Genomic DNA, 26,895 nt, shown 5'->3' with positions numbered 1-26,895 from the left:
TTTAACTTCATCTTTGGCTCCCCAGACATCCTGATTGGCGTCAGGAAACTGGTTGATTTCATTAAAGAGGGTGTATGCCTCTGTAAGTCTTATAGGGCTATGCAGCTGCTTCCTGCCCGCGCCAAGTGATGAAGGTTGTGATGACATTTTCCACTTTACTGTCAATATTTTCAGTTTTTGCATTAAAATGGTGGAGGGATAGGTAATATTTGTGGAAAGTGTTATCTTTTGAAGATTGGCGGTCAAGGCGGTCATGGCAGCAGGGGGGTGCAAAGCTTGGTGTCCTGCCCCCAACCCAGATTAACCTCTCACCTTGTCAGGCCCGGTCAGACCCTGAACTCGCTCCTGCTTCTGCCTGGCTTTTTCACAGCACCTCATCCTGCATGGCCATCCGCCGTCTTGAGTTGCTGTCCTTCCCCCGGCTGAACAGCCTGCAGGCGCCAGACACCCTTAGACTTCACAATGCAAATGGATTCCAGGATGTTTGAAGAGGAGGAGGAGTGGCTCCAGCCCAAAGTGAACCAGCAAGCCCCAGGGGTAAAGCAGAATGAAGATTTCGGCAAACAACTGCATCCTTTCCCGCAGGCTTCAGTGGATCTACCAGTGGGATTGTGACCTTGCTTACATGATATAACCCCAAGAAGAAAAGCTGCATGTTATGTGTGAGCTATAAGCCAGTCGGATGCCAATAGTGTGCTGGTTAAATACCCAATGACACCCGCTCCGATAAGTGTTGGTTGTTGGCGGGTCAAGAAAAGTCCACAATTTCCAAGAAATGTTCAGTCATAGCTCACCTCTGCTCCGCACACTGCCACTTTATGCTGTACCAGAAACGCCTTGCCGTCTTTGGTAATTGACATATGGAAAGGGGTAGTAACAGCGCCCAGACATGATAGCCTCGCAGGAGCTCCTGATATCGGTCCAGCAGCAAAGGATGACAGAGCTGAAAGGGGACTACAGAACCCATTAGCACCTTCACCACGTTTGCCTCCAGGTTCCAGCCTCCACTTTCCGATACAAAGGATTTGGAATGTTAAGGGACAGCAAAGGAGACAGATGGCAGATATGAGAGCGACAAGCGGCAAGCAGGGCAATAGCATGCCCACCAGCCACTACACTTTACTCGCTTCAGCAGCACATACACTAACATTCGAAACTTATATTTTTAATCAGAGCTAAATCACATCGTGTCCCCTTTTGCAACCTTCAACTGGAGTCCAGATGCCTTTGGGTGGTAGATGCGCTTTATCAAAACACACTTAACATATTGGACTGGTCACACACATTGATCCTCGCCTCAGATTCTTCCCACTGTTCCTGCTTGCTCACCAACTCATACCCTCGCCCTGGAGATGTGCTTAACCTCCCTAAGATATTGGTCGAAGAATGGGAAGTCTGCGCAGAGTAACACCTCTTCAGGTAGTCCTGGCATTACGACCACTGGAATTTGGATCTTCTGTTTAAGGACCCATAACGTCAGTGTCGCTGGGGTTAGAGATGAACCTCTCTACTTACACAGATCATCTAGGTTCAGGTTACAGGACTCAGCTTATCTAAACTGATTAGGTCGGCCATGACAGCAGTTTTCTTGCTCCCTGAGTCGAGGATGGCCTTTACCTAGAAAGCTTTGATCTGAACCGGAAGATGGAATGGACTGTCAGTTCCCCAATCGTTCATACTGCCCTGGTTCCTGACTACACCCCTTGCTCGGTCATTCATTTGGATGGTTGGCCTCGAATGGGGAGTTCTAGCTGGTATTGAGGAACCAGATCTCCAGAGGTTCATTGGTTTTTTCTGTACAGAAATGTGTCAAATATCCTGGCTTCCCGAAAGCATACCACCATATGGGCTTGGTCCAGGATGAAGGCCTGTGTTTCCTCCAGTCTGTTGCAGTGGGAGTCCTTGGCTTCATTTCAGTGGGTTTGGCCTTGTAACAAGTGTGTTCTCGCTATGCAGGGCATATTGAATTAATCATGGTGAATTCACAGCTCATTTTGAGATGGGGGTATCACCATCTTAAAGCACACTATAAATTAATTTTATTTTTATTTTATTTATTTAGATTTGTAGAGCACACTGCAGACCAAAGGCATCAAGGCGCTATAAGAGGAACATAAGAAGGCTTGACTCTGGGCTACATGAATGCCGCCCAAAGAAGTATTCTTAACAAAAGGTACAAGGTTGCAATACAGAAGTAGATACGGTACATGTAACTTAGTTACAGCAGTCGAGGTAGATACAGGATAAATACATGCAGTGTCAAACAAAGAGCCTGGTTTTCATGGCCTTGCAAAAGGCCGCAAGAGAGTCAATTAGCCCGATATGTGGAGGGAGGGCGTTCCAGTGGTTGGCTGCCAGTCACCCAGATTACTCACATATGCCCTACATAGCTACAAAACAATTTAAAAAGCACAGATGTGTGCTTGCTAGTATTTGCACAAATCAGCATTCCTAATAGACATTGTAAAAAGATATACATTTTTACTATGTCTATTGATGCTTTTGTCAAACCATCAATCTCTCTTATGACACAATTAGTAATTACATTGCAATCAAACACTAATTTGCACACATTTTGAGCTTTTAAAATTTGTACTAGCTTTCAAAGGTATGTTTCAATCAATTACACCTCGCAAGCACCTGCTGGTCAGTGCAAAACCTGCAAGGTGCAGTAGATGTACTCCACGTGAAGGGTCTGCCATAGACATGGTTTTAGCAGGGTAATGGAGAGCCAACCCATAGACATGACTAAAGCCATGGAGTGGGTATCCTTAATAAGGTACACATCTTATGGACTGAATACCCAGAAGCACTTTCCTGAGCAGAAAATTCACAGGTCATGGTGGAGAGAGGATTTAAAAGGATGAAAAATACAATTAAAGGAAGGTACAAAACAAATTACCATTTTTTTCTCCTTGTTTTCCCGCTCCAACTGCATTGGTTTCATTACTGCTGGACTGTATATTAGCTACAATTAAACAAATGAGAAACTAGGTTTAAGAAAATGATACTTTCACAGTATAGCTACTGTTTCCTTATTTGGTGTGAAAAAGGTAGACAACTCTCAAAGGATTTCACTAAATGTACTAGTCATATTGTTGGAACACAATGTGCTGCCCATTAAATAAACTTAGAAACTATTAGATCGGTTGTCAGAGTCTAGAAACTTCTGCCTCAATAGTCATGCATCTCATCATCATAGAAAAAGGAAAAAAATAAAAGCTAGAATAAATAAGAGTTTTATAAACTTATACCGCCTGCGCACTTCTCTTTACATTCTGGGAAATCCATGGCTGTCAAGTTTACCCTTGTAATGTGTGAGAAGGCCATTCAGGTATGTTTTTTTTTCTTTCACATTTTCCCTTTAGGGAAACTGCACATCCGGAATGACAACACAGGACTGGGTGGCCTTCCTTCTTACACAGAGGTTTGGACATCCTTCACCCCTGGTAGAAGTTAGTAGAGACCAGCAAAAGTACTACTCACATGCAGCTTGCACTCAGCGAGGTGCTCACCCCCACCATGCAAATGCCTTACTCCAGCTCCTTACTCACTGATTATTAAAAAGCTAAAGGGGGGGATGTTTGGGGGATTGTGAGGTGGATTACCTTTACAGACTACTTTTTGAAGTTGGGGAAAAATAATTTTTTCAAAGAGTAAAAAAGTAGTTATTGAGATGTAGTTCTAGGCCAGTAAAAAGGAAAAATGGTGGCTCAAAAGAAAATGTAAGCCAAGACTGGTTTCAGGTAATCTTACCCGTAAGTTGCAGTTCTGCCAGTTTCAAGAATTAGTTCAACTTAAAAGGGTTGCACTCGGAACCTTCCACATAGGGCTCTTGCAGCTAGCCAACAAAGTTTCAAATGTCTCTGGGTCTCTTGGGGTTCCCCGTCCCTAAGCTTCAGTCCTTCCTGTCCCCTTTTTAGGCCTCTCAAGATTCCCTTCCCCAAGCTTAGGGCCCGCTGGTCTCAAACCAAAGTTCAGTTCACCTTGTCAAAATGTACCTTTCAACACTTTTCTTTCTTCCATGGGGCAGTGTCAGAGACTTTTGAAAACGCCTGGGTTTTTGCTCCTCCCCTGCGTGACCACTGATTTCTGGCCCCTCCGTTTATACTTTGAATCGCTCTTCTAGCACCTTTCTCCTCCGGTGCCACTTCCACTCGGTTCTTCTTCCTTTTCCACCTTTCTTTACATTTCCTATTGCATCTTTGCACTTTCTTTTAATCTTTCCACTTGGCTTGTCAACACTTGCACCATCTTTCCCTCTTTCCGCTTTACTTGTGCACACTTGCACCTTCTTTCTTTTGAGTTGCTTGCACCCGTTTCATGCTTGTGGGTCGCTTCCACTGCCCCTTTCTGGCTTGTGGATCTCTCGAACCCACTTTCGCTTTCCTCTTATCAATGTTTCTCTGGCGTTTCTTATTTTCTTTCAGCCTTTTGATTAGCAATGAGAGATACGATCCCAGGGCTTGAGGCCAAGGACAAGTCTTGCAGTCCTGTTCTGGATGAGTTGCAGAAGGCGGAGAGTAGAAGCAGGCAGATTTAGAAAGAGACTGTTGCAATAGTCAAGCCTAGAGAGAACCAGAGCTCGAGAGACCGTAAGCTTCTGGGGGAAGGAGAGGAAAGGATACACTGCTCAGGTTTTAGTCTGTTTAGTCTCATAGCGGGCTGTCTGTGTGAAAGTGTTCGTGTTGGAAAAGGGGGGAGGGTAGAGTTCCAAAGTATCCTACTTGTAAGGATGGGGTAAAGGTGTTACAGATAAGGGGATACCACTTTTCACAATCCGGTGTCCCACTCCCACAAGACCCCCCACCCAGGTGATCCTCCCGCATTGGTCATCCTCTAGGAACTCGATCAAAAAGTGATGGCCGTGTCCTGGCCACCTGGATGACAGATCCCCCGGGGACTAGTGGGTGAGACACCTGGTTTCGCACACAGCCCTAGGCTAGCCAGGATCTCCGCTGCTGTTGAAGGAGCATCGGTTTGCTGGCTGATTTGGGTTTCTCTCATCCACGCAGAGTGGCCCTCCTGTTTGCCTTCCCCAGAGGGGGTGGGACTTCCTTCTCTGCGCGGTAGACCAGGCCGGCGTCTGCTATGCCTCCACCTGAACCTCTCTCTTCTGACCCATCAGCATATTTCAAAGCCTCTGTTAGGCAGAATCCTATGCAGTTCCCTTAGGGTGCACTACAGAAGATTAGGACTACAGGTATAGGAAATAAATCCCCTTTGGTATCAGTCTGTACCCCACAGATTTAGTTGGTAGCTGTGGCTGAGCAGTCAGACTTATCTCAAGAGGGAGATGAGCAGTATTCAGGGTTTACACAATAGGACTACAATACTATGGGACAAGGAACACTGACCAAAGCTTTGAATCAAAAATAATATGTATATTTATGTTACACACTCTGATGTTCACACACAAATCACTATTATTAAAGCAAGTTAACACCAGTCAAGAAAAGTATACACAACTCCCTATTTAAATTGTAGACAGGTTTGAGCAAGAGTGAAAACTGAGCAAAATGGCACTGTGTCAACCAAGCAGAAATGGCACTAACAATTTCTCAGAAGGGAGGGAAAGGACAAGTTATACAGGTTTGGACTATTTAACACACAAGCAACACTTCCCAAGTAGATTGTGAACAAGTAAGGCAAGGCAGTACTTTAGCATATGCAATACCAGGTGAAAACCGAGCAAAATGGCACTTCACAATATTAAAAAGGGGAAGGAAAAAGGTGGTTATAAGAGTTAGGTGTACCAACACATGTCTAGGTGAAAAGCAATCTAGAGAAGGCAGTTGTAACAGATTTAGCCAAAGTCAATAGGCCTGTGCCAGAGTCAATGGTACAAGGCAATGAGCCCAGGATCTGCCAAAACGAATAAAAGGTACGCTCCTTTAAATCGCAGCCGTGGTGGATGGGTGCCTGGCTATCCAGTCTCCAAGTGAAGGGCACTGGCAATTCGACCAAGGCAGGTCCTGGAAAGCGATTGGCGAACTGGTTGGCCCCACCAGCTCAAGGGAAGAAGACTCTTGCAGGCGAAGATCTTCTCAAGTCGTTGGAGAAAAGTGTTGAAGATCTGCAGTAAGGCTTCACCGTTGGTTCAGTCGTTGCAGATGTCTTCAGCTTCTCTCCTCTTCGGGTTTCTAGTTCGTGGCGACGTCTTGTCTTCCAGTCCTCAGGACCCTGCTTTTATGCAGCAAGACCCCGATTCATACAGCCTAGCTGCCACCCGCACAGTGGGGTGGCTCTCCTGGTGGGAGAACCCCCCAGCCTATCAGGGCAGAGTGCGACTTTGGTTGCGTAGACAACCCTGTTCAGGGTGCCTATTAGCCCTCCCACACATCCTGTCTACCCCAGACTCAGAGGCGCTGAGAGAAGGGCTTCTGAGCAGAAGCCCGCCAAAAGGACGAATAAAGGATCCCCGTCCTGGGTTAGAATTTCAGAGAAAGACACGAGAAAGAAATATTAAAGTTCTGGCAACAAAAAAAACACCAGATTAAAGTTAATATTAAAATAAACTGGCTGTACGTTAGAGGCTGTCAGTAAAAGTGGAAGCCTCGAACAATGGAAAAATCCCATAGGAAAATATTTGCAGTCATATATTTACAGTAGTAGCCACTGCCATCAGCTTGAAACATTTGAGAGAGGGACTGTACAGTACCCCCTCGAAAATGAACACTAGGGAAAAACTATTAACCCTTTCCAGTACTTCCATATTAAGATGGGTTGCACTGGTTTAGTTCATAATTATTGACTAGTAAAGTCAATGGGGACTTTACATGCCCTGGGAGTCAGTCCCACGGTATGGAGTCTATGTTTGGGGAGTCGCTAAGACACCCCTGTGGTACGGCACGGAGGGTGCGGTGTACCACACATGTTAAAAAGCTGATTCCTATGAGGGTGAGAAAAACCCCATAGACCATAAGCACACAAGATAGCCTAAAACATACACTAGCAATCTGTCTAAGAGTGGGAAAAAAGGGTCTCACTCTTAGCAGGAGAAAAAAATAAAACCTTTAATTCCAGCAAAGCTGCTGGGGGACTCTATAGGTAAGGGAAATTAGCCTTACAAGAGAATTCTCCCTAACAGCCTCCTTCGCCTGCCCCCTAGGTGGTAAGTGTAGCAGTCTCACCTCCATAATCCCAAACAGGTTGGCTGCCCCTTGGAGAAAGGCGAATAAGGCCTTGGATTCGTCACAAACTCGTCAAATCTCCTTATACTCGGGGGAACTGCTGAACCATCATCAAGATTGCAGCATAGAGGAAAGATATGGGTGAGAGGATTCCAGGTCAGAACAAAGATCTTGCAGATTGGTTGAAGGAATTGAAAGCAGATGGCCATATTGTGTCACAAACATCTAGCGAAATACAAAATGGATAATGAAAATGTGCTCGATAAATGGTCAGAAGCTATTGGATCTGAAATTAACATATATAGATGGGAAAATGTGTGCCGGAATGTGCATTTGACATCACTTGACCTAGGGGAAAGGGTTCGACAAATCAAAATATTGAACAGAGTACAGGACAACGCAGAATTCTACAAAAGGGGGTTTCGTGAATAAGAAACTTGCTGCAGATGTAAACACAGGGTTGGTTCATTCGAGCATATGATTTGGGAATGTAGTTGTTTAAGGGTGTTCTGGAAGGAAATAACAGAGACAATGAACAAGGTTTTAATGCTGGATATTGATTATGATTTTTCAACCATCTTGGGTGAGGATGATCTAATAGAAGATTTAGCATTCCCGCAGAGCTGTTGGTTCTGCAGAGCATCTTTGTCTGCGAAGAAAATTGTTTAACGGGAGTAGAAGAGCAAGAATTGCCTAATGCATCACAATGGATGGAGGATTTACAAAGAAGGTTGTTGCCAAAAAAGATGATTTTGAAAAGGAAGAATAGAACAAGTTACTTACCATATCTGGTAACGTTCTTTCGATGGGATGTTCCTACGAGGTATTCCACATATATGACAGGTTATGTCCACAGCTGTGCTACTTCAGAAAAATTTCGTCAGAGGGCGTCCTGCGTCGATCAGTTGTCCCTCGAGGGCCTCCATCGAGGGTCGACGTCACTAGATGTTATGCCCGTAGCCTCAGTTGTAGTTTTTTCCCCGAACGTGTGGCATCAATCTCCTGCCAGTATGACGGCAGAAAGCCTTGCGGAAACGTAAGCTGCAATTGCATAGGAAATTCAGTAGAGGGGCAGGCTGGGAGGGAGTTGTGGAATATCTCGGAGGGACATCCCATCGAAAGAACGTTACCAGATATGGTAATTAACTTGTTCTTCGAGGGGCTTGTGTCCTCCGACGTATTACACATCTATGACAGACTCCCAAAGCAGTACCAATTTATGGAGGTGGGAAAAGAATTTACAATTTTAGAATTTTAGAATGCCCAATCAAAAGGCCAAATCCTGCCCATGGATGGAATCCAACGAATAGTGTCTAACAAAAGTATGGTCAGAGGCCCATGTGGCTGCTTTGCAAATATTGCGAATAGGAACGCCCCTCTGTAGAGCAGTGGAGGCAGCCACACCCCTAGTAGAGTGTGCCTGTAAGCCTACTAGAGGGTCCTTTCCCGCTAAATGGTAACACTCAGATCGTCAAAATTATCCATCTGGACAAGGTCTGCTTGGAAACAGCCTGACCCAAGCGCCTTCCAGCATAACCAACAAAGAGCTGATCGTCCACTCTGAGCTCGGGACATCTGTGAGAGATAGAAACTCAAAGCTCTCCTAAGACCAACCTATGGAGCCTCTCCTCTTCCTTACCAGGATGTGGAGGAGGATAGAACGCCGGAAAAATCACCTTCTGGCTCAAATGGAATTCCGACACAACCTTCAGAAGAAAGGAAGGCTGCATCCGCAGGACAACCCTGTCCTTATGGAAAACAGTAAATGGTGGCTTGGCTTAAAGTGCCTGCAACTCACTCACGCGCGGAGGTAACCGCAACTAAAAACACAGTTTTAAAGGACAACAGGCGCAACGGACAAGAATTTAAGGACTCAAACGGACCTCCCATTAGGAACTTTTAAACCAAATTCAAATCCCATCCCGGCACCTGGAAAGGCGACGGTGGAAACACATTAGTTAGCCCTTTTAGAAACTGGGAAATCAAAGTAATCTTAAAATAAGAACATTCCTCAGACGAGCGCTTAAATATGGACAGCGCTGCCAGGTAACACTTAATGGTACCCACCTGCAGGCCCTTGTGGGCTAAAGAAAGCAAAAAAGACAAAACCAAAGGAATGGAACATTGGAAAGGATCCATATTCTGTACCCTGCACCAGTCACAGAACTTTCTCCAATGGCAGCAGTACAGGGATTTTGTTGCGTGCCTTCTGGCCAAAAGCAGCACCTCCATCACGTCTTCAGGGCGGTCCCAATCCTTATACCTCAACCTTTCAGATACCAAGCATGAAGACTTGACCTCTGGATGGAGAACCAGACCCCCCTCCCGTGAGAGCAGATTGTCTCGGCAGGGAAGACGACGTGGAGGGCAGATGAACATGTTTAGAAGGTCTGGTTACCACGCTCTCCTGGCCTATGCCAGAGCAATGAGGATCATTTGGGAAGCGAACCTCTGTAACCTCTGCAACACTTGCAACACTTGCGGAATGACAGGGACTGGAGGAAACGCGTACAGCAGTGGGAAGGACCACTCCACTACGAACACGTCCCATAAGGCTCCTCTTGGGGGAAATTCTGTGAGCAGAATCTCTTGCACTTGCGGTTGAAACTGGTGGCGAAGAGATCCACTTGTGGGGTTCCCCAAAGGGCGAAGATCTCCAAAAGAACTTCCTGAGCGAGCTCCCACTCGTGAGAGACTGTGCTTTGCCTGCTCAGAGCGTCTCCCGCCTTGTTTGTCTCCGGCCAGATGAACTGCCAAGATCGAGATTTCCTGCTGGATGGCCCAGAACCAGAGCTGCCTTGCTTCCCTCCACAACGGGAGTGACCCTGGGCCCCTTTTCTTGTTGAGGTACTGAATGGCCACTGTATTGTCCATCATAATCAGGACATTCTTCCCCTGCACAGACGGCAGAAAAGCCTTCAGGGCTAGCCTGACGGCCCTCAGCTCTAACAGATTGATGTGGAGTCTGGACTCCGACGGAGACCAACGTCCGCTGGCTGTCAACTCGTTGGCATGAGCGCCCCAACCTGTGAGGGATGCGTCCGTCACGATCGTCACCTCCGGCCATGGCTGGCAAAATGGTTCACCCTTCATCAGATTGCCTTCGTCGGCCGACCATAGAAGTTCCTCGCCGACCGAGATCTAATCTGAACGGGATCCGACATCCTGCCGGAGAACTGGAACCACTGCATCTTGAGAGCCCACTGCAGGGATCTCATCCGCAGCCTGGCCTCTGGCACCAGGAAAATGCAGGATGCCACGAGGCCAAGCAAACTCAAGAAATCGAATGCCGGGAGACTCTGGGCACATTTAAACTTGTCCATCATCTGCAGAATGTGATGAGCCCTCACCAGGGGAGGCGAACATTGTCCCAGGCATGTGTCGAACACTGCTCAGATGTATTGGAGCCGCTGGTTAGGTGTCAAATGTGACTTCTTTAAATTGAGGGAGAAGCCCAGCTTGTGAAGGGAGTGGCAGGTGACGGACAGATGATCCAGGGCTTGCTCAGGAGAGCACGCCCTGATCAACCAATCGTCCAGGTAGGGGTAGACGTGAATTCCCCCCCCTTTCCTGAGATACGCTGCCACCACCACCATCAGCTTGGTGAAGACCCTCGGGTGGAGGTCAATCCAAACGGCAGGACCCGAAACTGAAAATGCGAGTTGCCAACCTCGCATACTACCTGTGCTTGGGATGAATTGGCACATGAAAGTAAGCATCCTTGAGGTCTAGAGACACCAACCAATCCTGAAGTTGAAGGGCCTGGAGGACTTGAGAAAGAGTTACATCTTGAACTTGTCCTTCCTGAGGAGCTTGTTCAACCAACGCAAGTCCATGATGGGTCTCAATCCCCAGTCTTTTTTCGGGATCAAAAAATAAGGGGAATACCATCCCTTGTTCCTCTCCGCTACAGGCACCAGTTCTATGGCTCCTTTCTCCAGCAGGGATAGGATTTCCTGCGCAAGGAGTTGATCCGGACGCTTCAAAGAGAGCTTCCCCGGTGGATTGTCGGGAGGCCTCTGCCGGAAGGGAAAACAGTAGCTGTGGGCTATGATCTCCAGAACCCACACATCTGAAGTAATGGCCCGCTATTCTCCAAGATGCTGCGCAAGTCTGCCCCCAACCGGCAAACCATGGGACATGGCCTCATGACGGAGCAGACGCGACTGTGGCAGTGCCGGAGGGCAAAGAGGCAACTGCCCGAGCAGCTTTGGCATCCAGAGTACCTTGCTTTCCACCCCGGGTACTCCTACGGTGGCCCCTTTGACTGGCAGCTCCTCTCGATCTACCAAAGGAAGAGTAGTACTGAAAGGAACCTCTCCTCCATTGCTGTCCCCTAGGACAAAAAGGAGGTTGACATACTGCAGCGCTCAAAGACTTTACTGCAGCTTTGGAGTTCTGCAACCTCTCAAGGCTCTCGTCAGCCTTGCTGCCAAACAGATGAAACCCATCAAAGGGCATGTTCAGAAGACGGGATTGCATATCAGGAGCAAACCCCGACTTCCGCAACCACGCAAACCTGCGTATCACGGTGCTCGCAGCCATGGTCAGGCTGGGAATCCTCGGTAAAGAAAAAACCAGTATCAGTTTCGTTTCTGATCTGTCTTTCGTAGTAATAACCAATCACTGGTCTCTGCGTCATACTGACCACAGCCAATGACTGCCCTCTACCTAAGCACCGCCTCTGGCAGCCATCTTCAGATTTGGAAGCACGTGAAGTGGCAGTATGACCAAGTGAAGAGCCGCAGAGGGGTAGGCGGGAGGGTTCGCATGTGAATCCATGCCAGACCCATGCTGGAGAACAACAGTTACAGGTAAGTAACTTGTTCCTTCTCCAGCATGGGGTCTGGCATGGATTCACATGCTCATGAATAAAGAATACATAGCAGTACACACATGCACAACCACGGGAGGTGGCAAAGGCTCAACATTAAGCAGTACATCCAACTCAACATTAAGCATCTTACCTCCTCACCAGGCTCACCTCAGGCGAACAGGTTGCGCAGCACTGCTTGGCCGACCCTGGACTCCTCCCTGGAATCCCGATCGACGCAGTAGAATTTCGTGAAGGTGTGCGTCGACCTCCACGTAGCAGCCCTGCATATGTCCAGCAGGGGAACACCAGAAAGTAACGCCGTGGTAGCTGCGATCGCTCTGGTGGAATGGGCTCTCGGACGGCCAGGCAGCGGTCGGTTTGCCAACCGATGACAGTACATGATACAGCCGGAGAGCCATCTGGAAATGGAAGCCTTCGAGAGAGCCTTCCCCTGATTGACAGGTCCAAAGTTCACAAAGAGTTGTGACGTCTTCCGAAAACACTTCGTGCGGTCCACGTAGAACTTCAGCGCTCTAGCCACATCCAGCGAGTGCAAAGTCCTCTCAGCCGGCGACGAAGGCGACAGGAAGAACACAGGCAACACCAAGGGTTCGTTGAGATGGAAGTCCGACGGTACCTTGGGCATGAAGGAGGGGTGCATCCTGAGCACTACCCTCGTGTCGTGAAAAGTCAAGTACGGGGCCTTGCAGGAAAGGGCCTGGATCTCTCCCACCCGTCGTGCGGAGGTGATGGCCACAAGAAACGCTGTTTTCCATGACAGAAACTTCAACGGGGCCGAGTGCAGAGGCTCGAACGGAGGTCCCATGAGCTTGGTCAGCACCACGTTGAGCTCCCACGCCGGGGCCGGAGCCTTCACCGGCGGGAACGATCTGAACAGTCCCTTCGTGAACTCTTTCACCAGACGATGAGACCACAAGGACGTCCGGCCCGTGGTTCTGGTGTATCGGGAGATCGCAGCAAGATGAATCTTGATGGACGCGTGTGCCAGTCCAGCTTTGGCCAGCGTCAGCAGGTACGGCAGTACCTGGGGAGCCGTAATCCGTAGAGGGTTAATCTTCTGTGCATGGCACCAGACAGAGAACCTCTTCCATTTGTGTCCGTAGCATTTAAGAGTCGAGGACGCCCTGGCCTTTGCAAGAACCTCTCTGCAGTCGGCCGGTATGTCGTATCCTCCAAACTCTAGCGCTGCAGGAGCCAGGCCTGCAAGTTCAGCGATTTCGGGTCGTGGTGGAGGATGGCGCCTCCTTCCCTGGAGAGTAGATCCGCGTCCACCGGCAGCTTGATTGGCGGGGACGCTGACAAGTCCAGAAGGTCCGGGAACCATATCTGCCTCGGCCACGCAGGTGCGACGAGGATCATCCTGCACCGTGACCTCTTGAGCTGGTTGACGAGCCGGATTAGCAGTGGCAAAGGAGGGAACGCGTAGAGGAACAGGCCCTCCCAGGGGAACGAGAAAGCATCGCCCATGCTCCTCGCCTGGGGAAACCTGCTGGCGAACCTCCGGCACTTGGAGTTCGTCGCCGTCGCGAACAGGTCGATCTGGGGTGTGCCCCACCGTCGGAAGAGGCGATCCACTAGATCCTGCCGTAGTTCCCACTCGTGGCACGAGCGCAGCTCCCTGCTGAGTGAGTCGGCGATGGTGTTTTTTATCCCTGCCAGATGAAACGGCACCAGAAACATCCTTTGGGCGACGGCCCAATGCCACAGGTCCTGCGCCTCCTTGGACAGTGCTGGGGACCTGGTTCCGCCCTGTTTCCTGATGTAAAACATGGTGGTGGTGTTGTCAGTGAAGATCCTCACCACCTTGCCCTTGAGGGACGGAAGGAAGGACCTGAGGGCCCAGAACACTGCACGGAGCTCCAGGACGTTGATATGGAGGGACTTCTCCGTCGGGAGCCAAAGGCCTCTCGCGTGCAGATTTTCGGTGTGCGCTCCCCACCCTTCCAGGGAGGCATCCGTGGTCACTGTCTCCTGGTGGTCTGGGGTCTGGAAGTCCATGCCCGCCGTCAGATGCGCGCGGGTGCCCCACCACCGGACCGCTCGGCGGAAACTCTCGTCGAGTGTGATCCTCTCCTCGAAGCCGCCCGTCGTTTGGATCCAGCGCGCGTCCAGGAACTCCTGCAACGGGCGCATCCGGAGCCTGCACATGGGAATGAGGTAGATGCAAGAAGACATCATTCCGAGGAGGGACTTGATAAACCTCACCTTGGCCGCGTCGGAAACCAACATCCGCTGTACCTTGCCCAGGATGGACCTGGTCCTTTCCTCCGACGGGGAGGCCAGAAGGGACACTGTGTCGAGCTTCGCTCCCAGAAACAGTGCGTTTTGCGCGGGTACCAGGTGGGACTTGGCGTAGTTCACGGAGAATCCCAGGTCCGTGAGAAGTTGGACGGTCCTTGCCGTGTGCTCCACGGCGAGCTCCCTCGTCTTGGCTCGGATGAGCCAGTCGTCCAGGTAGGGGTAGACGTGGATCCCCTCGCGGCGCAGCTGCGCCGCCACCAGTGCAAGGCACTTGGTGAATACCCTGGGTGCCGACCGAAGTCCGAAGGGGAGGGCTTTGAACTGGTAGTGACGCCCTTGGACCACAAACCTGGGGAATTTTCGGTGCCCCTTTAGGATGGGAATATGGAAGTAGGCATCCTCCAAATCCAACGACGACAGGAAGTCTCCTTCCTTCAGCTGACCCAGGACGTGCTGGAGGGTGACCATCCGGAACTTCTGCGCCTTGATGAACTTGTTCAGACGTCGCAGGTCTAGGATGGGGCTCCATCCTCCCGTCTTCTTCTTCACGAGGAAGTATCTCGAGTAAACTCCGGAGCCCCGAAGCCTCTTTGGGACGAGTTCGATGGCGCCCTTCCTGAGCATCGCCTTTACCTCCAGGAGAAGCTGAGGGACGTGAAGCTCTTTCCTGGCCACGGGGGGGACGCGCGGGCACCTTCTTTGAAACTCGAGCGCGTGGCCCCGGGCTAAGGCGTCCAGCACCCAACGGTCGGTGGAGATGGACTCCCACACGCTGACGAAGCTCGCCAGCCGGCCTCCCACTGGGGTGCTTCGGTGGGGGCCCGACCCCACGGCCGGTTCAATCCTGTTTCGACGAGGCTTTGCCGCCTTGACCTCCTTGGCGACGACGGCGGGGTCCGCCAGACTTGCCTCGTCCTCTGTAGGCCTCCTGAGACGACGAGCGGGCCGCTTGACGGTAGGTGGAGAAACCGCCGCCGGAACCTTTGGAGGCGCCCTTGCCTCCGCTGCTCCGAAAGGGCATCAGTCGTTGCTGCAGAACCCCAAGGGCCCGGGCCGTCTCAGTGTCCGCTTTAATGGCCTGAAAGGAATCGTCCACTGTTTTCCCAAACAGGTTGTTCCCATCGAACGGCATGTCCAGGACTCTGGTCTGTACGTCTTGACGGAAGTCCGTAGCCTTGAGCCATCCACGCCGCCTAAGGCACACGCCGTTGCCCAACTGGCGAAACCCAGTGTCGGCGATGTCCGTCGCAATAGTGATGGCGTGGTCCGACGCCACCTCACCTTCCTGTAGGATCTCCAGGGCATCCGCCCTCTTGTCGTCCGGTAGGAAGTCCAGCAGGGGAGCCAGTTTGTACCATAGCTCCCTGTCGTAGCGGGCCACGATAGCCAAGGCGTTGGCCGCTTTAATCGTCGTCGCTGCAGACGAGATGACCCTGCGTCCCATAGCGTCCAATTTCTTTCCCTCGCCGTCCGGTGGGGAAGTCGAAGTGGAGGCCGCACCCCCCCCCCGCTTTCTTCCTGGCCGCCGCGGAGACGACGGAGTCCGGGGTAGGCTGCGCCCGGAGGCACAGGGGGGCCGCGTCCGGGACCCGGTACTTCTTCTCGTACCGGTCTCTTCTAGCTGGCGTCGTGGAAGGGTACTTGAGGAGGGCGAGGCCCTCATCCCAAATGTCGTCCAGTAGAGGCACCGCGAGGACCGTCTTCCTCTTGGCCTCGCGCCGTTGATAAAGGAATCCTTCCTTTTTCTTCTCCTCAGGGCAGAGTTGGAAAAGCTCGGATGCCCTGGCGATCATGGAGTGGAACGATCCAATCTCGTCGGGCGGAGAAGCCCTGGTGGGAGGTGACGACGGTAGATCCTCGTCGTATACCTCGTCGTCCGTACCCGTCGCTGCCGTGTCAGTCCCCGTATCATCCCCTCGGGTGGACGGGGAGGAGGGCTGGACGGGGCGCGACGGCTGAAAAGGAGGTGGAGGGTGAATCCTTCTTTTCTTGGGCGGGGGAACACCAGAAGGTCCCGGTTCAGGATCCCCCGACGGGAGAGGTTCCTCCGTCGGCAACGGTAGTCTCGTCCTTATCTCTGAGCATAAGGACTGTATAGCCAACAAAATGGCCGCCGAGTTGTCTTGCGGCGCTGGCAGAGGGGAATCCGACGGGCGATCAGGGGCCCCGTCGGCACCCTCGACGATGTCGTCGTCACCTGCGTCGGGATCCATCCCGACGGGCCGGTCTTCTTCCACGCCAAGGCCGTGGCTTAAGACCTCGATCAGCTCTTCCTCCGAGGTTGAGGCCGAATCTACGATGACGCCCTGCCCCCTCTTTTTCTTCCCCCCCGGGGATTTCACGGGGGTCCTATCGATGGGCACAAAAGAGGACTCCCTCCGAGGTGGCAGGAAGACTCTGAGCCCCGAGGTCGCCACCACTGGTGTAGCCTCCACAGGCTGAGCCAGGGCCGCCGCGACAGTATCGATAGAGGGCTTGGCCGGATGGATTAAGGCCTTCACCACCTTAGGTGCGCTCACCGCCTTATCCTTGAGGGGGGGGGGACACTGCCTCGCTCCCCCTCCGATGGGGCCTTCGAGCTCGACCGGGGCCTCTCCAGGAGCTTCGCCGGGTGCTCGCCCTTCCTCTTACCCGACCCAGAGCGTTGGCTCGTGGCTGAAGGTGCCGGGGAGGGTGCGCCCTGCCTGGCGCCCGTAGAGCCCGACCGTTCGGCGCTCCCGGTGCCAGCGGACTCGCGGTGCTTGGCCTTGTGTTGGACCCCCGTCGCCGGGGCGTCCTCAAAGGTCTTAGAAAACCGCTCGGATTTCTTCCTCTTCTTCTCGCCTGACGGGCTCTTCCCTTCCAGCCAGTTGGCGAGACGTTGATGGCGGTCCTTCATGGTCCGCTCCGACATATTGCCGCAAAACGCACAGTACTTCTCCACGTGCGTCTTGTCCTCATGTAAGCAGTAGAGACAAAAGGAGTGTTCGTCCTCCTTAAAGACGTTCTGCAGCTGGCATCCAGGGCAGATCCTGAACAGCTTTCCGGGCGTCGAGCTTCCCTTCTCCTGGGCCATGTCCGGGCCTGAGAAGCTTCTGGAGTCCTCCAAAAGCATAGCTCGACGAAATCTTCACCCTTGAGGGGCGCAGACGAATCCGACACGGGTCCCCGTTGATCGGATGGAGAGTCGGTGGAGCTTGAGGCTCTTTTGACCGAAAAAACGAAGTTTTTGAGAAAAAACATGAAAAAAAAAGCACTAACGCTCGAGAGCAAAAGCACGAGGATCCCAACACATGAACGTGCGGTAAATATCTGAAGATGGCTGCCAGAGGCGGTGCTTAGGTAGAGGGCAGTCATTGGCTGTGGTCAGTATGACGCAGAGACCAGTGATTGGTTATTACTACGAAAGACAGATCAGAAACGAAACTGATACTGGTTTTTTCTTTACCGAGGATTCCCAGCCTGACGACGGGGAATATTCATGAGCATGTGAATCCATGCCAGACCCCATGCTGGAGAAGGTAGGGTACGCAGCCTACTTAGAGGAGGCCGTAGCCGCCTGCACCACCAAACTCTCTGGACTAGGGTGCGTCGATCAGTCGCAGGGGTCACTACTGGATGGGCGGTATTTCTTCTGAAGCAATTTATTAACTGCCGGTAGACTCTCCGCAGCAGACCAAGCCACAGCCACCCTCCTTTGCAAAGCCATGTGAAACGGCAACACCGGGTCAGTGGGCGGACCTTGAGCCAGGATGTCTGTCGAATCATCCTGAGCAAACTCAACCGGTGGAGCAGAACACCCCAAGTATTCTGTCACCCTTGACATGAGACGCCGATAGGAGGAATTTGCATGCGCCCCAGGCCGGCCAAACTCCACCTCCGGAGAGGTGTCAAGACCACTAGCGTCATGCAATGACTGACGGAGTTTCTCCATCTGACTATGCACAGACAAAAGGTCATCAGGGACATCAGGAGGCACAGGCAAGGCCATCTCCTCATCAGACAGTTCCTCAACCTCTGAAATATCCTGTAAAGGTTGGAAAAACTCCAATCGAGGAGGAGGAACAGAATAGGGCTCAAAAACAGGCCTCACAGACTTACTGGCAGCCTTCCTTGGAGGTTCCACAGCCCTCAGGGGCACCTCTGTCAAATCCTCCACAAACGGCATTGACGTCGACCAAAGCGTCAACGGCATTGAATACTTCAAGGACGGAGCCCCTAGAGGGTCCCTCGACAGACATGGTGTCGACGCCTTCTTGGAAGGCTTCACAGGTTCCGACGGTCTCGATGGCATCGAGGACCGGGACCTGGATCTGACATGGCTATGGCGATGTCCCTTGTCCGAGCGGGACCTCGACGGCTCCTGATAATCACGCCGACCACTCGAGCCCGAAGGCGTGCGAGTGGTGGACCTAGCCTGTTCCCCGCCGGCTCCTTTTCGAAGGCGCGGCCGGAACTGTGCCTTGTGACTCGAAAATCGCTAACATCTGCTGGCAGAATGCATCCCATTCTGCCGGCGACGAAGACTTGGTGGGACAAGTCAACTGTCTGGTGGAGTCCTCCTCTGACAAGGACGGGGAAGGCGACCGGTGACAGCGCTTCCTAGAATGCCTCGACGAGGCAGAGGAATGGCGGGAACCACTCCTAGACTGAGACCCATTGGATTTTCGCTGATGCGGAGAGTCGCCCCTCGAGTCATCGGTCGAAAAGCCCAGCAGACCGATTTACAGGGCTTCCTATCTACTTTCAATTTCCCCTTACATACCCGCAAGGCCTTAGACGTCAGGGACTGGCAATCCTTGCAGTCGTCTGTGGCGTGGCATTCGCCGAGGCAGCAGAGGCATATGTTGTGCGGGTCCGTGATGAACATCTTCGAACCACAGTCCCGACATTTTTTAAAGCCCGACTTCGGGGTAGTAGAAGACAAAAACATCGTACACGAAGAAAGAATCGAGCGCGCCGAGATTCCGAAGCAAACACGTTTGCGGAAAAAACAGAACTGAGGCTACGGGTGCTGTGCGTCCTATATATAACATCCGGTGACGACGACCCTCTACGGAGGCGCTCGAGGGACAACGGATCGACGCAGTACGCCCTCTGCCGAAAATGTTCCAAAGTAGCACATCTGTGGACATTACCTGTCATAGATGTGGAATACGTCGGAGGACACAATCCCCTCGAAGCTACCTTCATGACTTCATGAAGAGATGTGGGGGAGGTTTTTGGAGTTGTAAATGATTGTTCTGTTCCCCAAGGGCTTCTAGGGGAGGGAGGGTAAAATTATATATACTGTCTATGTTTGACAATTTTGACTTAATGTTCAATAAACACATGAACACAAAAAAGTAATATTGCAGCATAGTTTTAGAGCTGGGAGCATTGAAGATTATCCTTTTTGAGAATATCATAATTCTGTTGAATTTCAATGTGCATGTAAAAGCTTCCACTGTACACAAGCTGGCTCTGATCAACTCTATGCAGGTACAGCCTTTTCTCCTTTGCTCCGATCTCGAAAGAAAAAAACAGGCTTGGTTATGCATCTCCGGAACAGAGGTGAACAAAGTGAGGTCAGCAACAAAGCCATTTGGAATCGGAAGAAATTACCAAATCCAAAGGTCCGACATGACCAAAAGCCCGAAAATGCATACCACCAAAGGTTTGAACCTTTGGTGGTATGCATTTAAGGTAGGTAAAGAAAAAAAAAAAGACGTTGTGGGTGTCCCCCGCAACACCCTGCTCACTATACTTTACAGTATACAACAGCTGCACAAAAAAAATAAAAAATGAAAAGGACCCTGCCGCGCCAGTTACCGATCACAGAAGTGAAAGGGAACTGGCGCCGCAGGGACACAAGGCGTCTTAAAAGGTAAGTAGGGTTTGGTTATGTTGTGGGTGGGGGTGTGTTGAGGGTGTGTAGGTATGTAGGGTTTTGAAATGTATGTTCGCATGTGAAATGTACAAACCTTTTGTGTGCGTACATTTCCCATGCAAACTTTACCATCGCAGGAAAAAAAGCTGCGGTCGGATCACACAGATCCAAGCCATTCATAATTAAAAGGACCCTCTACATGATAACACGGTTCATTCACCATATGGCAAACAAACAGTGGTAATTCCATCTTATATGGAGGTGTAGATGCAGCCTTACTTGGGGCTTCCTTGTCCCCCAAGTGAGTGAGGGGTGGTCACCCCCCCAGTAAGATCCAACATGCCCAATCTCCCCTAGGGAGTGTATGGTGTAGCAGTCGTGCCTCCCTAGACCCAAAGTGGGAGGCTACCCCTTGAGAGGAAAGGACATATTCCCTGGATACGTCAAATACCCCTTACATTATATTGGGGTTCACTTCTACTCGGTTTAAAGGGAAGCAGCTGAGAAAATACACATTGTCTTGTTCTTTTCCCATGCAATGTTCTACACAGATGCAGAAAGGTTAAAACTCAAAGAACTATCTCATTACTCGTGGATTGGAGTCCTTTCTTGGACTCATCCATTTGAGGGGGGAACGGTCAGTAAGATTTTAGTTACTTACCTGTAACTATTGTTCTCCAGCATGGGGCTGGCAGGGATTCACATGCTCATAAATAACGAATATGCAGCAGTAAACATTACACAACCACGGCGGTGGCAAGGCTCAACAAAAAGAATTAACACCTACCCCTGGAACAGACTCCCCTTAAGCGAGCAGGCTGCGTAGCACTGCTTGGACCACTCTGGACTCCTCCCTGGAATCCCTGTCAACGCAGTAGAACTTGGTGAATGTTTGCGCTGACCTCCACGTTGCAGCCCTGCAAATGTCAAGCAGGGTCACACCAGAAAGGAACGACATAGTAGCAGCGATCGCTCTGGTGGAGTGGGCTCTCGGACGGCACGGCAGAGGCCGGTTCGCCAGCCGATGACAGCGCATGATGCAGTCGGAGAGCCATCTTGAGATGGAAGCCTTGTACAAGGCCTTCCCATGATTCACAGGGCCAAAGCTCACAAACAATTGAGAAGTCTCCCGAAAACTCTTTGTGCGTGTTACGTAGAACTTCAAGGCACGACCAACGTCCAGCGAATGCAAGGCCCTGTCCGCCAGCAAATGTTTTAGGAAGAAAACTGGAAACTCCAAAGGCTTGTTAAGGTGGAATTCCAACAAAACCTTCGGCATGAAAGTGGGGTACGTACGCAGTACCACCCTTGATTCGTGAAAAGTCAGATATACTTGCAGGATAGGGTCTGGATCTCACCCACACGTCTGGCTGAGGTGATGGCCACAAGGAATGCAGTCTTCCACAAAAGAAACCAGAGTGGGGCTTGATGCATAGGTTCAAAAAGTGCCTCATAAATCTGGTTAGTACCCAAGTGAGTTCCATGCCGGGGCAGGCGCATTCACAGGAGGAAAAGATCGCAAAAGCACCTTGAGGAACTCCTTGACGAGTCTGTGGGACCACAACAAGGATCTTCTCAGGGATCTGGTGTAGTGTGAGATGGCCGCTAGGTGCACCTTGATGGAAGCATGAGTCATCTCAGCTTTTGCCAAGGATAGCAAGTAAGGAAGTATCTGTGGAGCTGTGACCCTAAGAGGGGTAATCTTCTGCAAATGGAACCACATAGCTAAACGCTTCCACTTATGGCCGTAGCACTTTAGAGTCGACAACGCCCTGGCTATAGCAAAGACCTCCATGCAGTCCGCTGGCAACGCATAACCTCCAAACTCTAAGGCTGCAAGAGCCATGCCTTCAGGTTCAGAGATCCTGGGTCGTGATGAAGGATTGCGACTCCCTCGATAGTGAGCAGATCCGGAAATACCAGCAACTTGAAATGAGGAGACACTGACAGGCTGAGTAGGTCCCGATACCAAATCTGCCTCAGCCACGCCAGGGCGATGAGTATTACCTTGCACTGACAGTGTCTGAGTGTGTTGATCACACATAGCAGGAGAGGAAATGGGGGGTGGGTGGAGGTGTACAAAAACGGACCTTCCCACAGGAAGGAGAATGCGTCCCCATGCTGCTCGGTTGGTGGAACCTGCTGGCGATCAATCGGAGGTCTGCCCCATTTGACGAACAGATGGTCCACCTGATCCTGACGAAGTTCCCACTCGTGGCAGGAGCGCATCTCCCTCATGAGGAAGTTGGCGAAGGTGTTCTTGACGCCTGCCAGGTGGAACGGGACGAGGAACATCCCCTGTCCAATGGCCCAATGCCACAAGTCCTGAGATTCCTTGGAGAGCACAGGGGATCGAGGCCCCCCTCGTTTCCTGATGTAGAACATGGTGGTGGTGTTGTCTGTGTGGTGGTGTTGTCTGTGAAGAGGCCCACCACCTTGCCTCTCAGAGACGGTAGATAAGACTTGAGGGCCCAGAACACTGACCATCACTCCAGGATGTTGTGCAGATCCTTCTCCTCCGGAAGCCACACACCTCTGTCGTGTAGAAGTTTGGTGTGCGCTCCCCAACCTTCCAGAGAAGTGGCCGTGGAGCCGTCTCCTGGTATGGTGGGGTTTAAAATCCTGTCCCCCGGGCGATGTGGGAGCATACCTCCCACCACTCTATCACCTGCCGGTACTCCTCATTGAGGAGGATCTTGTGCGGAAAATTCCTGCCCACTTGTATCCAACATGTGTCCAAGAATTGCTAGGGGTTGTACCTGCAACCTGCAGAGATGTACAAGGTAGATGCAGGACAACATCATCCCCAGCAAAGACTTGATGGCTCAAACCGTGGCAGACTTCGCTGACGACAGCCGCTGTACCCTACCTTGAATGGCTGCTAGCCTCTACTCCAAGGGGGATACCAGGCAAGCCACTGTGTTGAGTGTGGCGCTGAGGAACAACACATTCTGCGATGGCGTTAAGCAGGACTTCGGATAGTTCACAGAGAACCCCAGCTCTGTCAGTAACCGGACGGTCTCCTTGTGCTCGTCGGCTAGTTCCCAGAAGCGGTCTCGTATCAGCCAATCGTCCAGGTACGGGTATACGTATACGCGCTGCAGCCGCAGGTGGGGTGCCACCGGGTCAGGCATTTTGTGACCACCCTTGGGGCCGATTTTAGGACGAAAGGTAAGGCCTTGAACTGGTAGTGCTGGCCTAGCACCACAAACCATAGGAACTTCCGATGTTTCCTGTGGATGGGGACATGGAAGTATGCATCCTCTAGGTCCAAAGACATCAAGAAATCTCCTTCCTCCAATTGGCCGAGCACATGTTGCAACGTGACCATCTTGAATTTTTGGGATTTCAAGTACTTGTTTAGACGGTGCAGGTCCAGGATGGGCCAACAACCCAGTTTTCTTTCCTACCAGAAAATAACTTGAATAGACTCCAGAGCCGTTGGGGAACTAGCTTTATCACCCCTTTCTGTAACATGGGTCGCACTTCTTCCAGCAGCTGAGGGATGTGCTGCTCCCGACAGGGAACCAGTGCAATACGGGGGCACCTGCGTTGGAACTCCAAGCTGCGTCACTGGGAGAGAGTGTTAGGGAGAATTCTCTTCTAAGGCTAATTTCCCTTACCTATAGAGTCCCCCAGCAGCTTTGCTGGATTTGAAGGGTTTATTTATTTCTCCTGCTAAGAGTGAGACTCTTTTTTCCCACTCTTAGACAGATTGCTAGTGTGTGTTTTAGGCTATCTTGTGTGCTTATGGTCTATGGGGTTTTTCTCACCCTCACAGGAATCATCTTTTTAACATGTGTGTTACACAGCACCCTCAGTGCAGTAACACAGGGGTGTCATAGTGACCCCCAAACTTCATACCCTGGGACTGACTACTGTCTCCCAGGGCATGTAAAGTCCCCATTGACTTTACTAGTCAATAGATATGAACAAAACCAGTACAACCCATCTTACTATGGAAGTACTGGAAAGGGTTAATCATTTTTCCCTAGTGTTCATTTTCGAGAGGGTACCGTCCAGTTCCTCTCTCCAAAGTTTCTGGTTGGTGGCAGTGGTTACTACCGTAAATATTCTACCGCAAATATTTCCCTAATGGATTTTCCCATTGTTCGATGCTACCACTTTTACTGACAGCCTCTAACATACCGCCGGTTTATTTCATTAACTTTACTCCGGTAGGTTTTTATTGCCAGATCTTTCTCGTGTCTTTCTCTGAAATCCTAACCCGAGTCGGGGATCCTTTGTTCGTCCTTTTGGCGGGCTTCTGCACAGAAGCCCTCTTCTCGGCGCCACAGAGTCTGGGGTAGACAGGATCTGTGGGAGGGGGAATAGGCACCCTGCACAGGGTTACCTAGGCAACCTAAGTCGCACTCTGCCCTGATAGGCTGGGGGGGTTATACTGCCATGATAGTCACCCAACTGTGTGAGTGACAGCTAGGCTGTATGAATGGGGGTTTTTCTGCATAAAAGCAGGGCTCTGAGGACTGGAGGACAAGACATCGCCACTGGCACTAAGAAACCCAAAGAGGAGAGAAACAGAAGGCATCTGCAATGACTGAACTACGGGTGAAGCCCTGCTGCAGATCCTCATCACTTTTCTTCAACGACTTGAGAAGATCTTCACCTGCAAGAGTCTTCTTCCCTTGAGCTGGTGGGGCCAACCAGTTCGCCAATCGCCTTGCAGGACCTGCCTTGGTCGAATCGCCAGTGCTAAGCACTAGGAGACCGGATAGCCAGGCACCCGCAAACTACAACCACAATTTAAAGGAGCGTACCTTTTATTTGTCTTGGGATCACCGCGGCTGGCTTCATCGCTGGGCAGTGTAGTAACTCGAACCTTCCTCCACGACGAGAGCCTCTCTTCCTCTGCTGGATCTCCCAAACTGCAGGAACTACCGTCACCGCAGGAGCCTCTTCCACCTTTCAAGGTACATTGTTCCGCAGGGTCTTCCGTTTCGCTGGGTACTGCTAAAGGTGTTTTAAATCCTTTACTTACCTTCTGGGTTGGCTGCCCCTTTCGTCGAACATTATCTTTTTACATCTGCAACCACCTTTTCAACTCGTTAAACCAAGACTTGACTGCAGCTACTAGAACTGATTGATCCTGGGCACTTTGCCTTGTACCATTGAATCTGGCACAGGCCTATTGACTCTGGCTAAATCCGTTACAACTGCCTTCTCTAGATTGCTTTTCACTAAGAAATGTGTTGGTGCACCTAAACTCTTATACACCACCTTTCCTTCCCCTTTCTATATTGCTGAAGTGCCATTTTGCCGGTTTTCATCAAAGTATTGCTTATACTAAAGTATTGCCTTGCCTAACTTGTTCACAATCTAATTGGGAAGGTTTGCTGGTGTGTTTAGGAGTCTGAACCTGTATGACGTGTCCTTTCGCTCCCTCTGAACAAATTGTTAGAGTGGCATTTCTGCTTAGTTTACACTGTGCCGTTTTGCTCAGTTTTCACTCTTGCTCAAACTTGTCTACAATTTAAATAGGGAGTTGTGTATACTTTTCTTGACTGGTTTGACTTACTTTTATGATAGTGATTTGTGTGTGAATTTAAGAGTGTGTAGAATAAATATATATATTATTTTTGATACAAAGCTTTGGTCAGTGTTTCCTTGTTCCATAGTATTGTAGTCCTATTGTGTAAACCCTGAATACTGCTCATCTCCCTCTTGAGATAAGTCTGACTGCTTAGCCACAGCTACCAACTAAATCTTTCTGGTACAGACTGATGCCAAAGGGGATTTATTGCATATACCTGTAGTCTTAATCTTCTGTAGTGCTTCCAAAGGGACCTTCACAGGATTCTGGCTAACAGTGAGCGTCCAGCACCCATCTGCCAGTGCTCATATTCCACTCGCTGACTAACCTGGTTAGCCGGCCTCCAACCGGGGTGTACAAGTTGGGACCTGACGTTTTGGCAGGTTCAGGCTTGCTCAGGCGCCGGCACCCTGCGGGCAAAGGCGACGCAGATCTCTGCTACCGTAGGCCTGGGAGCGACCCCTGTAGGCTTCCTGCATGGAGGATCGGTGGAGGATGCCTGTATGATGTGGAGAATCCCTTGGATGATCTGCTCAATTTTCCACTTAAGGACCGAAAAGCAGACGAGTGATGCTGCTGCAGCATGCCAAGGGAACATGCCGTCTCCGCGTCAGTCTTTATGGTTTGAAGGGATTCGTAGACCGCCATCCCGAACAGATATTCGCCGTCAAAGGGCATGTCCAGCACCTTTGCATTAACGTCCTGGCAAATGCTTGTGGCCTTCAACCATCCCTGCCAACAAAGGCAGACTCCTTTTTCCATCTGCCGGAAGCCCGTGTCAGCGATGTCCACTGCCACTGCAATGGCATGGTCTGACGCCACCTCCCCTTCCTGAAAGAGGGCGAGAGCCTCCATCATCTTGTTGTCGGGGAGGAATTCCAGGATAGGGCCCAGCTTGTACCAAAGCTCCCGGTCGAATCGGGCCAAGAAAGCCAGAGCGTTAACCGCCTAGATCGTGGATACCACTGGGTAGTTGACTCTTCCCCATAGCGTCGTCCTTCCCCTCATTGTCCGGGGGAACTGATGGTGTGGAAGCTGGTTTGGCCGAACATTTCCTTGTGGCAGCCGACACTACTGAGTCAGTCGATGGTTTTGACATCAAGCAATTGGGCGCTGACTCTGGCGCCCTGTATTTCTTCTCCGACCTGTCTCGTTTGGTTGGAGCCGTGTAAGGGTTCTTCATGAGGGCTAGGCCTTCCTCCCAAACTTTGTCCAAAAAGGGCACTGCCATGATTGTCTTCCTCTTGGACTCTCATCGCTGATATAAGAAGCCCTCCGTCTTGGT

The 26,895-nt window shown here is 50.9% G+C and overlaps 1 protein-coding gene across 1 annotated transcript in view; it reads right to left on the bottom strand.

Moving 5' to 3' along the window:
- Window positions 1–26,895, bottom strand: part of LOC138516091 (RNA exonuclease 1 homolog) — a 2,454,886-nt gene that overhangs the window by 1,210,340 nt on the left and 1,217,651 nt on the right. Inside the window, exon 8 of the mRNA XM_069630920.1 lies at window positions 2,903–2,968. Coding sequence (XP_069487021.1) covers window positions 2,903–2,968 — 66 coding nt within the window. The remainder of the gene's footprint in view (window positions 1–2,902; window positions 2,969–26,895) is intronic.

The sequence above is a fragment of the Ambystoma mexicanum genome, chromosome 6q, assembly GCF_040938575.1.
Source record: "Ambystoma mexicanum isolate Mex_15411 chromosome 6q, UKY_AmexF1_1, whole genome shotgun sequence".
NCBI classification, from domain to species: Eukaryota; Metazoa; Chordata; class Amphibia; order Caudata; family Ambystomatidae; genus Ambystoma; species Ambystoma mexicanum.
This window is presented reverse-complemented; position numbering and strand designations above follow the sequence as displayed.